The sequence below is a fragment of the Acomys minous genome, assembly GCF_964271855.1.
Source record: "Acomys minous genome assembly, chromosome: 6".
Lineage (NCBI taxonomy): Eukaryota > Metazoa > Chordata > Mammalia > Rodentia > Muridae > Acomys > Acomys minous.
In genome coordinates this window covers 94217699-94231123 of record NC_140487.1, presented here as the reverse complement: position 1 = coordinate 94231123, position 13425 = coordinate 94217699, and the positions used below count along the sequence as shown (strand labels likewise).

General features: G+C 44.9%; 1 protein-coding gene across 1 annotated transcript in view; it reads right to left on the bottom strand.

Moving 5' to 3' along the window:
- The window catches only part of ZSWIM5 (zinc finger SWIM-type containing 5), a 111619-nt gene extending 104760 nt beyond the window's left edge, over window positions 1-6859 (bottom strand). Inside the window, exon 1 of the mRNA XM_084786543.1 lies at window positions 4783-6859. Within this exon, the coding sequence (XP_084642669.1) occupies window positions 4783-6217 (1435 nt within the window). The 5' untranslated portion in view covers window positions 6218-6859. The remainder of the gene's footprint in view (window positions 1-4782) is intronic.
- Between the last annotated feature and the right edge of the window lie 6566 nt (window positions 6860-13425).

The window sequence follows — 13425 nt, the reverse complement described above, 5'->3', positions numbered from 1 at the left end:
CCTTTTTGTGACGAGGGATCTTACATACAAACTAAGCCCTTTCCGTTATAAAATCTTGTTGTAATTTTACCTATCCTATTCGAATTTACAGGGGATGCTATAAAGCTTTCTAATAGGTTTAAATATCTTTTGTGTGTCCCCCCAATATTACATGTGGAAAATTAATTTCATATAAAATTCAGTAACTGAGGCTACAGATATAATCAGTAGCAGACTACTTGCCCATCCTGAGTTCCATTCTAGACAGCACAAAACACACACACAAACAGTAACAGCGAGAAGAACTAAGATGCTTGTTACCTGGCACAGCTCACAGATGCGTTATTGATGATACTCAACTATACATAATCATAGATTCACTACTTGATGGTTAAATTGTGGATAATTTCCTGAAATTGGCCTTTTCTTCAAGAACTGCTAGCTTTGTAGTTGTACCTACTTCATACAAGGCAGCACTTGGCATCCATACAAAACACAAATAAATGAAACATTTTTAAAACCTGAATGTTACCTTCCTAATAGTGAGGGGATCCGACTGCAGGTTTAATAGCACAGCTTCAAACTTAAAGACAGGAAAAGACTAACGTTCTCCTCTTAAAAGGAACAATACTTCGGATTCAGTATTGTTATGCCAAATAAATGTATCTTTAAAGATAATAAGCCTACGTTTCTCCCTTTTGTTGACATCAAGGGAGGAAGGCTTAGTTCTCATTCCAAATATGGTGCTCTCTACTAAGTGAGTACCAAGCCACCGGCTTCTACTACTGATTCAACAGGGAGATTAACCAGAAGTGACAGAATGTAGCCTACATGTGCACACTGATGTGAAGTTACAAAATGTAACCAATGTAGTCTTTACTGGTTTTTTTGTTTGTTTGGTTGGTTGGTTTTTGTTTTTTGTTGTTGTTGTTGCTGGTTTTGTTTGTTTGTTTTTTGGTTTTTGGTTTTTTGGTTTTTTGGTTTTTCCAGACAGATAGTCTTTATTACAAAAGTTTTGTTTGCTTTTATTTTCTGTAAAAAACTTTTGTGTCTTGTGCTTTCATGTTTGTGAAAGGGTTTTACTAGGTAACCAAGCTTACCTTAAACTTGTGATTCTCCTGCCTCCACCTGAGTGCTGGTTTTACAAGAGTGTACTCTGTTGTGCAAAAAACAAACAAACAAAACAACCTGGAGAGATGGCTCATCAGTTAGCAACGCTTGGTGACAGCTCTTATAGAGGTCTGGAGTTCAGTTCCCAGCACCCACATGTGCTGGCTCACAACAGCTTACACCTCCAGTTTCAAAAGCGCTGACCTACTCTTTTCTGTATTCCACATGTGCCCGTACACACATACTCAAGTAATTAAAAATGAAGAGTTTTTTTTTTCAATTCCATTATGAGGAGCTAAAGAGATGGCTCAGTGGTTAAGAGCACTGTCTGCTCTTCCTGAGATCCTGAATTCACTTCCCAGCAACCACATGGTGGTTCACAGCCATCTATAATGAGATCTGGTGCCCTCTTCTGGTGTGCAGGTGTACATGCAGATAGAGCACTCATAGACATAAAATAAAAACATAAAATCTTTAAAAATCAAAATTCCAGCTAGGCGTGGAGGCGCATGACTTTAACCCCAGAAGTTGGAAGGCAGAGGTAGGTGGGTCTCTGTGAGCTCGAGGCCACCCTCTCCCAATTCCATTATGAATCATTTTTTTAAAGATTTATTTATTATGTATACAGTGTTCTGCCTGCGTATACATCTGCACACCAGAAGAAGGTACAAAATATCATTATAGATGGTTGTGAGCCACCATGTGGTTGCTGGGAATTAAACTCAGGACCTTTGGAAGAGCAGTCGGTGCTCTTAACCTCTGAGCCATCTCTCCAGCTCTCCCCCCTTTATGAATCTTTTAAAGCATATTAAAGTTTGATGGTTCATGTCTATAATCCTAGCACTTGGGATACTGAGGCAGGAGGACTGACTTGAGTTCAAAGTCAGCTTGGTCTATAGAACAAGACTTTGTCTCAAAAGGAAAAAAAAATTAAGGCTTGAGAGATGGCTCAGCAGTTAAGAGCGCTTGCTGCCCTCTCAGAGGACCCGGGTTTGGTTCTCAGCACCCACATGGTGGCTCCCAACTACCTATAATCCCAGTTCCAGGGGTTCTGACGCCCTCTCCTGGCCTCTGCAGGCATCAGGCACACATCTGGGCACTCGCATGTACATACACAATAAATCTTTGAAAAAAATTTTAAAGAATAAAATGATGTTGTTACAGAACCATCTGGAACTGTCTTCCTTTCTGCCTTTAACAATGACCAGTTCCAAGACCATGGTATGACTTGGAAACAGTAAGGACATATGGAGAACTCTTAGCAGGATGTGAACATTAAGCTGAGTCTGAAGTGAAGCTATAGGCTAAAGAACATGACTTACTATCAGACTGTATGCAGATAGCTAGCTTATCTCTTGGCAATGCTTTCAGAAAACTGATCCTCTAGATTAAGTCACACGAAAGTTTAAGAGATACAGGTCTCTCGTTTTATTTGTTACAAGGTGATTCCTGGCAAAGTACTTTAACTGATGAAGAAACGAGGTATCTTCTTCTATACTCACTGGTACAAATAAAGATCAGAGAAATAAATACCACAAAGCGCAAGGTTCTCAAATATAGTATCAATTCCTTCTTTATCTAGGAAATCCAAATAAATCAGATATTTGTGTCCTTCTCGGGGTCCCTGGCAACCGTCAGGTACCCACCAGTCCACTTGCCCTATAAGTAAGCCAACTATATTTTGAGAGAGGAATGTCTGACTTAAATACGATCTGGATCATTCTCTAAATCTGATTTCACTTGGAACTTGACATTTTAATCACTCTAAAAATAGGTACCTCTTGGGGCTAGAGTTACAGCTCAGTGGTAGAGTATTTGCCTAGCATGCCAGAGGCCGGAGGTTCAATTCCCTTCGCTGGGAGGTTGGGGGTGGGGGAGATAAAACTCTTCTCCCTTACTTGCTCCCTTCAAGTTTGAAATTCTTTCAAATCCCTAAGACAAACACTTAAACTGACTCTTAACAATTTAAAATATTTTAAATAAGAACCTTTAAAGGTTAACCGTTCTAAACTCTCAGAAAGATTAAAGCTCATAGATGAAATAAAATGAACACTTATTTTCATGTTTTCAGCATTTTTTTTGTTTTCAGCATTTTAATATTAAAGATATATACCTTAGTCACCTATTTATTCAACTCATTCTTTCTAAAATATACACAAATACACAAAGCACTGACATCTTTCAAATAAGCATAATCTTCTCAACCACTGTCCCTATATTCTGGAACATAATAAATATATATTTTATACTTATTTAAAAATTATGAGCTGGGTGGTAGTGGCGCTCGCCTTTAATCCCAACACTCAGGAGGCAGAGGCAGGCGGATCGCTGTGGAATTTGAGGCCAGTCTGGTCTACAAAGTGAGTCCAAGACAGCCAAGGCTACACAGAGAAACCGTCTAAAAAAAAAAAAGAAAGAAAGAAAGAACGAACGAACTTGTTCTTAATAACTGGAAGCAGATGTTCTATATAAAACACTGTGATGTACTAGTTTTCAAAGGAAGATAATTCCAATATGTTGGTTTTACCTGGGGAGATGAGAGCTAGATTTAGTTAGAGCTTGTATTTGTACGTGTGCCTGAGCCTGTCAAATGTCCTCCTTTCAACTTTACAAAAATCAGTATGTCTTTAGTAAATAAAGTACATAAAGATGTGTGCTTCCAGAATGCACAGAATTTGTATTACTAAATCCAAACAGGCCCCCAAAAAGTGTTTTAATATGCTGCATAGCAAATCAATGTTAAACAATGTTTTTTTTTCTTTCTCCCTCATCTTTCCACAAATCAGATACACTTTAGTTAAATACTTAATAAGATTAACAAACTAACAAGAAGCTCAAGAGAAAGCGAGATGAAAAAAAATCAGTATCCATTTTTGTACAAACAAAAAGATAAAACAAAAGCGAATACGAGGACGCGTTAAATGAAAAGCATTTGAAACATCCAACGTGACTGGCTTTTGATTTACCCCAGTCTGACAAGGAAGGCAGGCCCCGCCCCCACTCCAGATTGTGTAGCTTTTTTTCCCCCCTTTCCCATGGATGGGGGTGTAGAGAAGCTGTCACATTTCCATCTTCGGTTATTGTTAATCTGCAGCCTAGATTCCCAAGCATCACTGGTCCAGGGGAAATAATATTAAAACAGACTATTTAAACAGTCTAAAATGCACAGTATTCCGTTGCTTTTTCCGATGTGAAAGTTAATTACACCCAAATTCAATCTGCCATAACTACAGATTGGCTGTGACAGCCTGTCCCTCAAACACTCCCTCTAAAACCTATCGCTCCAGATTCACTAACAATTTCTTCCCGTCTAAACTTAAATCAGGAAAGGCGTTTCGAAAATTGTTACATTCAAAAAGGGCACACATCACATCTCACATCCTTATTCCTTTAGCGTGTGTGTGGGAGAGAGAGAGAGAGAGAGAGAGAGAGAGAGAGAGAGAGAGAGAGAGAGAGAGAGAGAGAGACCGACCCAGACCCCTATTCGCTCTTCAAACAAAAAAGAAATGGGGCAGCCGTGGGGGAAAGAGCAGTAGTGGACTTGAGGAAAACCTTAGGAAAAGTTTTTTATGTCACTTTTTTGTCCTTCGGCGGGGTACAGGAGTTAGGCAGAAAGCCGGGGTTTCGACCCCAGGGCTCAGGAAGGCACCTGCAGAAGAGGCAGGGGACTGAGAGAGGCCGGGCAGCACCTACCGACTTGCAGCACGTTCTCCACGGAGCCGCTGTCCAGCAGACGGATGCCCCGGCGGAACGGCAGCCCTTCCCCGCCGCCACCGCCGCCGCCACTCGCCGCGCCAGCCCCAGTGCCCAGCCCGGGGGACGCACCCGCCCCGGCGGCCCCGGGGGCGGAGCCGGCCGGACTGGCGGCCCCGGGGGGTGGCGGCGGCGGCCCCTCCTCGACCGGCGAAGACCCCGCCGCGCCGGCAGCCGCTCCGGCGCCCGGGCCGCCCCGGTACTGGAAGCTGGAGTACATGCAGATCTCCCGCTCATTCCGCGGGAAGGACCAGTAGACGATGCGGCGCTGCACCGGCTCCGGGATCCGCTCGAAGCGCTCCTCCACTCGCTCGTACGCCCACTTTTCCGCCACCGTCTTGGCGGCGCAGTCCAGCAAGGACTCGGGCTGCAGGTGGGGGCGGGCCCCGGGGGCCAGGCAGCCGCCGCCGCCGCCCCCCGCCCCTCCGCCGGCTGCCCCGGGAGTCCCGCGGGGGTGGTGAGCTTGCGGGCTGGGCCAGGAGCACAGCCGCTTGGCTGGAGAGATCGGCGGCGGCGAGAGCAGCTCCTCTCGCTCACCTCCTTCCGCCATTGCTGGGGAGACCGACCGACCGACCGACTGACTGAGGCGGAGGCGGAGGCGGCTGCTCGGGCTGCGGCGGAGACCCCGGCCACGGCCACGCGCCCCGCGCAAGCGCCCAGCGGCGGCGCTGTGGGGAGGGGGGCGGGGCGAACGAGCCCCCACGAGCCCGCCGGCCCGAGTGGGGAAAGCCGGGGCCGGTCCCGTGCCCGCGCCGCTCGGGCCGGCGCTGGTTGGCCCTGAGGACCAGCGCGAGGCCGACGCGCGCCGTCCGGGCCGCCGCGGGCGCGAGGAAGACGCGGGAGCGAGCGCAGGCTGCGGGCGCGCTCCGGGCGCAGCCAGCCCGGGACGCGAGCCGAAGCGCTCGCGCGGGGCCGCGGGCCGCCAAGGACGAGGAGCGCCCGGCACCAGGTGCCTCCCGCCCACCTGCCGCCGGGCGGGAGAGGGATGGGCCGTGTGGCCGAGTGGAAGGACCCGGCCGCCAGCCATCGCCAGGAAGCAGTAGGCGCTTGCTGGGCACGGGGAGAGGAGGCAACTCCACATCAGGCTCCTGCGGCGGACAGAATTGACAGGCGACTGTCGCAGCTGAAGGGGCACCAAACAGACAGAAAGATGCTGGGAAGGAAGGCACCGGGGTTGGGAGTAGAGGGTGGAACCAGAAAGTTCGAGGGATGAAAACTCTCCTCGTGCCACAGTATAGGATAGCTGTCGGCGCCCCCGCCGGCTCAGAAACTGGCCAAGTCCATCAGCCAGTCCGAACAATGGGGCGCGCGGGGATCTCACCGCCGAGGCAGCAGCACCCTCGTGGAGTTCTTTGAGGGCTTTAGCACCTTGCATCCTACGGAAAGAAAGGACAACACTTTCTGCGTGGCTTTTGATAAAATTCTCTGATCCCTTGCCTGGGATTTGAATTGGGATTTTTCGTGGGGTTTTGTCTTCTCTTCCCCCCTGAATTACGTACCTAAAATGTAATGCTTTTTGTTGTTGTTGTTGTTGTTATTTAATGTCTAACCGCCCAACTAAGAGTAAATAAAGTCCATGACAGTGAGGGTCGCGTCCATTTCCTTCAATGTGGTGTCTGCTCATGCAGGCACAACAGTGGGCGCCCAAGAATGACAACTTCACCAGTAACTTCTCCATAAACAACACGGAGCTATGACTGTCTTTTACTCTAGTTGTAGAACTGGCTGACAAACCAACCACTACAACTTCTTAAAGGTTCCAAGAACTGTATTAGAAGACAGCCAATAGCTGAGTTCAGCTGGAGAGTCAAAGGAAGATTTGTAAAAAGGGAGCTGCCATCAATGTCTGAGCATAGAACTTGAAAGAATTAAAAAATGAGGTCAATTGCTTCTTTCATAAATAGTTGATATTATTTCTGCAAGTATAACTGTAGTACCTTGAAGTAGCAACCGCTACTTAAATACCTTTCCTTGAATCTCTTACCGCAGTCAGGCTTTCATAACATGCACTCTTCAGAATTGTGTATGTGTGTGTGTGTGTGTGTGTGTGTGTGTGTGTGTGTGTCTATTTTTTCAATGTCTGTCTCCTTGATTCCACTATTAGATCTGTAAGGACAGAACTCATTTCTAAGTAAAGGATGATTCTCACCTGCCATAATGCCTAAAAAAAACTGAAGCTGCTTGAATAATTCATTTTTTGAAAAAAAATTTTGAAAAAGAAAGAAAAATGATGATAGACAAAAGAGAGAGAAATGATATTTCATTTTGAATCAACCAATATGTTACTTTGTAATCAGTTGTGGTTTGGGGGGACTAAATTTTTTTTATTTAAGTAATATACTCAGATTACATCTCATTTGTTAATCCCCTCACTTGTATCTTCCTGTTCCCCTTCCCTCCCTCTTTCATCCTATTCCCCTCCCCTAGTCTGTGACAGAAAGGGACCTCGTCCCTCACTATAAAATCACAGCCTATCAGGTCTCTTCCTGGTAGCCTGCTTACTCTTCCTCTGAGTGTCACCAGGTCTCCCCACCAAGGGGAAGTGGTCAAATAGGGGGCACCAGAGTTCATTTCTGAGTCAGTCCTGCTCTCCACACAATTGTGGAGAATATGCTGTCTATTGGCTAGATCTGGATAGTGTAATCAGTTGTTGACAAACAATGATTAGTAGACAGTGAGACAGGAGAAATGTTTCTTAAACATAGTAACAGTAAGGTTTTTTTAAGATTTATTTATTTATTATTATGATATAGTTTTCTGCCTCCGTATACACCTGCAGGACAGAAGAGGGCATCAGATCATATTATAGATGGTTGTGAGTCACCATGTGGTTGCTGGGAATTGATCTCAGGACCTTTAGAAGAGCAGGAGGCACTCCTAACCGCTAAGCCACCTCTCCAGCCCTGGTCAAGTTTTATTTAGGCATTTTTTTTTTTTGAGAATGTGGCAATGTACAAAGAATAGCATCTACATTCACAGGGCCATCACTCAGAATTAGTCACTATTATTTACTATTCTAAAGTCCATGTCAACCATCTCTATATAACCTCCTCAGAAGCAACTATAATTTGAATTTAGAGCGTATTTCCAAATCACATGTGTGACTGTTTTGTATGTTTGTTTAATTAAATGGTTTGTCTCTGTACTCTCCAACTGGTACCTTGTGTCTTCCTATGCATCAGGCATTCCCAGATACCTTGAAACAGTCTTTTAAAGAATATATGACATTTTGAGGCAGTGGAGATAACTCAGATGGTCAAGGGAGAGCAATGGCCCCAGTGGTTAAGGGAGTTTGCTTCCCAGCACCCATGTGGCAGCTCACAGCCATCTGTAACTCCAGTTCCAAAAGGGTCTGATCCTCTCTTCTGGTCTACTGGGGCATGAGGCATGCAGGTAAAACATTCATAAACACAAAAATGTTAAAAGTGAACAGATTTTTAGATTCTCCAGCACCCACATAAAGTCCCAGGTGTCTGTGACCCCAGTGCTAATGGAAGCTGAGACAAGTAGCTCCTCAGAACTCACTGGCTAGCCAGCCTAGCCCAATCGATGAGCTCTGGGTTCAATAAAAGACTCTGCCTCAGCCGGGCTCAGTGGCACACACCTGTAATCCCAGCACTCAGGGAGGCAGAGGCAGGCAGAACTCTATGAGTTCAAGGCCAGCCTGGTCTACAAAGTGAGTGCAAGACAGCCAGGGCTATAGAGTGTTTTGAGGAAAAAGAAACAAAGAAAGAAAGAAAGAAAGAAAGAAAGAAAGAAAGACAGACAGACACTGTCTTAAAAATTAAGATGGAGAACAACCAAGGAAAGCCCTTCATACATACTCACACATAGATCAACCTCTGGCCTCCACATATGTGTTCACTAACAAACACATAAGAACTTTTTTTTTTTTTTTTTTTTTTTAGGTTTTTCAAGACAGGGTTTCTCTGTGTAGCAGCCCTGGCTGTCCTGCCCTCCCTTTGTAGACCAGGCTGGCCTCATACTCACTGGGATTAAAGGCATGCCCAGCCCCGAATTTATCACATTTTAGGGCCAGAGAGACAGCTCAGTAGACAGAGAAGTACCTGCCTCCAAATCTGAGTTCAGTGCCCATGATCAACATGGCAGAAGAGAACAGACTGCCATAAGATGGCCTCCTGACCTCCACCAGCACCCATAGGATGTGCATGCCCCCACACAAATCACTAAAAAAAATTTAAGGATATCACATTTTGAGCATAGCACAGTGGTTCATGCCTATGATCTTGGTGTTTCAAAGGCTAATGTGGGTGGATCACCGTCTCAAGACCAGCCTAAGCTACAAAGTAAATTATGTAAAAGAGAGCCTAGCTCCAAAAAAAAACAAAAAACAAAAACAAAAACAAACAAACAAAAAAAAACCCAAATGGGTATCTCACAGTTTTTTAAGGAATAATGCCACTGCTTGTTTGCTATAAATACCTGAAAGAAGTGATTTAGGTCTTATGTGCATCAGCTTTTTAATTTGTAAAGTGGGGTTAGTCAGATACTGGCAAACACCTTTAATCCTAGCACTTTGGAGGCAAGGACAGGGGTGGATCTCTGTGAGTTCAAGGCTAGCCTGGTCTAAAAAAGCAAGTCTGGGGGGGCTGGAGAGATGGCTCAGAGGTTAAGAGCACTGTCTGCTCTTCTAGAGGTCCTGAGTTCAATTCCCAGCAACCACATGGTGGCTCATAGCCATCTGTAATGTGATCTTATGCCCTCTTCTGGCCGGCAGGTATGCATGGAGGCAGAACACTGTATGCTTAATAATAAATAAATAAATCTTAAAAAAAAAAAAAAAAAGCAAGTCTAGGACAGCCAGGGCTGTTACACAGAAAAACCTTGTCTCAAAAAAAAAAGTACCTAATAACTTTGTTTTATAATTAATATATATGGCCTGTATAGAATAATACCCACTACATGTACACTTAATAAATGTTAGCTTTTATTTGTGTATTTATTTCATTAATGGTAGACATTAAGGTTTTCTTTTTTTGTTCAAATACTATTTCAATGAGCAGTCTTCTCATGTTTCCTTACATATATTCTAGAATCTCTCCTGAGAATGTGACTAGAATAGAATTTAATTATAGAATATAAATACTTTCCCTTATAGTGAATGCTAACAATTTATAGCTAATGCTGAGTAACAGATTAGTCCAAAATTTAGAGGTATCAAATAACAGTAATTTATTATCTCTCACAGTTTTTGTGAGTAGAGGCACTTGGGAAAAGCTCTACAGTTCTGGTTTAAGATTGCTCATGAAGCCAGGCGTGGTGACACACACCTGTAATCCCAGCACTCGTGAGACAGAGGCTGCTGGGTCACTGTGAGTTCAAGGCCAGACTGGTCTGCAAATTGAGTCCAGGACAGCCAGGGCCACACAGAGAAACCCTGTCTCAAAAAAACAACAAACAAACAAACAAAAAAGATTGCTCATGAAACTGGCATTAGATATTGGCAGAGGATGGCTCACCTGGGCTCTCATGTAGCTGGTTTCCCATAGAAAGAATTGATAGCAAGGTAGACACTGCAATACCTTTATGACTTAGCTTCAGAAGTAACGTGTCAACAATTGTATCCTGTAGGTCCAGCTCTATTTGAGTGTTGGAGAAGACTCCATCAGAGGAGGGAGATGGGGGGAGCATATTGCTTGTCGCCTGTCACAACCAACTCCCACTGGCATGCACGTGAGTGCTATTTTTCTAGGTATTAGGAACGAAAGCGCCTTATCTGAGGCTGTTCTAGAAATGGGAATAGATGCAGAACAAGCTACAGAAAGACACAAAGGCAGGCAAATCTAGTAATAATGATAATTTAAGTCCGTGCAGTAGTTTTTCTTTTTTTTTTTTTTGTTTTTTTTTTTTACTTTATTAATTTATTCTTGTTACATCTCAATGGTTATCCCATCCCCTGTATCCTCCCATTCTTCCCTCCCTCCCATTTTCCCCTTGTTCCCCTTCCCTATGGATTGAGCTAGAAATGATCATAATGAGTGAGTTAACCCAGAAGCAGAAAGACTCAAATGGTATATACTCACTTATATCTGCATATTAGCCCAAGGGGCATGTCCCACGAAAGCCTTCACTTACCAGGAAACTGAGACAAAGGGGAGGACATTCTAGTGGGACTCTAGATGAGAGAAGCATGGGAGAATGGCAAAGTAGAAGGATCCAGAGGGTCCTAGAAGCCTACAAGTAGAACATTATGATAGGCAGATTCGGGCCCAGGGGTCCCGCTCAAACTAAGTTTTTCATTTTTTAGCTGGGGGGAAAAACAGCATTGCTGAAGAGAACTCACTGAGTTGTGCCAATCAGAGGCACTATCCCTTTAATTCAGCTGCCTTCTAAGTGCTGCTTTGTAACTGTCGTGTGTCCCTAACTGATTTGGTTTTTTTTTTAATGTTTTATTAATTCATTGTGAGTTTCACATAATGCACCCCAGCCCCACTCATCTCCTTGTCCCCTCATATCCTCTGCACTGTCTGCATTTGATTTTATTTGATTTTTATGAATCCTAGGCAAAAGACAGCTTTGGTCAGCCAGCCAGGACTCAAGCTAGGATGAACAAAGGACTGCCATCTGCTGTGCCCCTGACTGATAGAAGAACACCACCACCACCAAGGTGTCTCTTTGCCCATTGCCTGGGGGGTACTAATTAGTTTTTTTTTTTTAATCCCCATTCACTATTGTCACAGATGACTGAGAAAAGCTGTGTCTTAAGGCCACTAGCAAGTGAGTGGCAGGACTCAAACCCAGGGCATTAAATTCTGAATACACTGAAATTTCCTGTTGGTACCACAGTTGTCTCAAAGAGTTTGGCAAGGGGGGCAGCATCAAAGTGTCCACAGACTATCTCTCCTGAGCATAGATTCCTATTTGATGAGAGAAAGCAGGATAACAAGTAGATTTTCCAGTAAAGGATGAGAACAGTTCCATTGTCTTCTTCAAATGGTAGAACTGAAGAGGAAATGAGGAGCAGACGCAAAAGGAAGAAGGAGAAGAGACAGAAGGAAAAAGGGACACAGCACAGATGTGTGGAGATGTAAGTAATATGTTAGCGATATAAGTAACCGGGGACAATAATGATCCCAGAGTGGAGCCTCGTTAGTGTGAGATGGGTGAGGTACGGAGGTCGGCGGTGTGATTGGGAGCCGCGTGAGGCCGCTGCAGACATCCGCCGGCGCTTTCCAAGACCCTCCTAGGGTCCAAATGAAAATGATACCAGTTTGTTGGTACTGACATGTTCTGGTGCATTAAATACAAAAGCCCAACACGCAGGCAGTGTGGCGCACATGGGCAACTTCCGGAAACAGACATTGAACAAACACATAAACACAGACGGTAATGGCATGTCACGCGAGACACTTGGGAATATGCGAGATTATGTTGGGAATAGCGAGTATCCTAGATTGATGAGAACTCAAGAGTTTGTGGTGAGAATTAATGAGAAAAACTGCAGAGGACGGAGGAGACATTGTGAAGAACTTTAGAACGCCATTTAAAGAACCTGGGCGTCCTTGGGTTGGCAGAGGCTGCGGTGAACGGGAGACTGGTCGTCAAAGCGCGGAGTTTTTGCAAGGTCTGTCAGTCAGAGGGGTATCCACTGGTTAATATATAGGTGGAATCGGGAGAACGGAGTTTGGAGGCAGAGAATAAGTTGCGGGGTACACCCACGGCCCAAAGCTGTAGAAGCTCAGGGACACTGAGACACAGAATAAACGGCGTCTTCTACCAGTTCCCACCAGGGACCGTCTGGGCTAACACTAGCTGTGGGCCTGGGCTCGTCTGTTTAACCCCTCTCTTCTAATGCGAAATCGACCCATGTCAGATGGCTCACAACTACCTGTAATAACTCCAATTCCAGGTGTAGTGGACAACTCCGACCTCTGAGGGCACTGGCAGTCACACCCACATATACACATACAGATAAGTAAAAATTATAAAAATAAATCTTTAAAAAAACTAATGATTAAGTCGGGCACGGTGGCACACACCTTTAATCCCAGCACTTGGGAGGCAGAGGCAGAGGCAGGCGGATCTCTGTGAGTTCAAGGCATCCAAGGCTGATGTGAGTCTGAGATTGCAATGGCTGTACCCTGTCCAAAAGATGGCATTCCTCGGCCTTTCTCCCTGTCTTCCTGCTCCTTCAGTCTTCCCAGCCCCACTTCTGCAATATTCCCTGAACCACAGAGCAGGTGGTATACATGTCTTGTTTAGAGTTGATCACCCATTTGTCATTTATTCTGAGCACCTGGGAGCCATGAGTCTGCATCCATAACTCTCCATGGAAGAAAGACGCTTCTCTGATTAAGACTTAGATTCAGGCTGGAGAGCTGACTCAGCAGGTAAGAGCGCTGGCTGCCCTTGCAGAGGACCCATGTTTGGCTACCACACTGGGCAACTCACCACCTGCAATACTCACGCCAGAGAATGCAGTGCCCTATTCTGATCTCTAGGAGCATCTGCACTAACGTACACAGACCTACACATGGACAGACACACATGTTCTTTTTTGTTTTGTTTTGTTTTGTTGTTTTTGTTTTTCGAGACAGGATTTCTCTGTGTAATCTTGGCTGT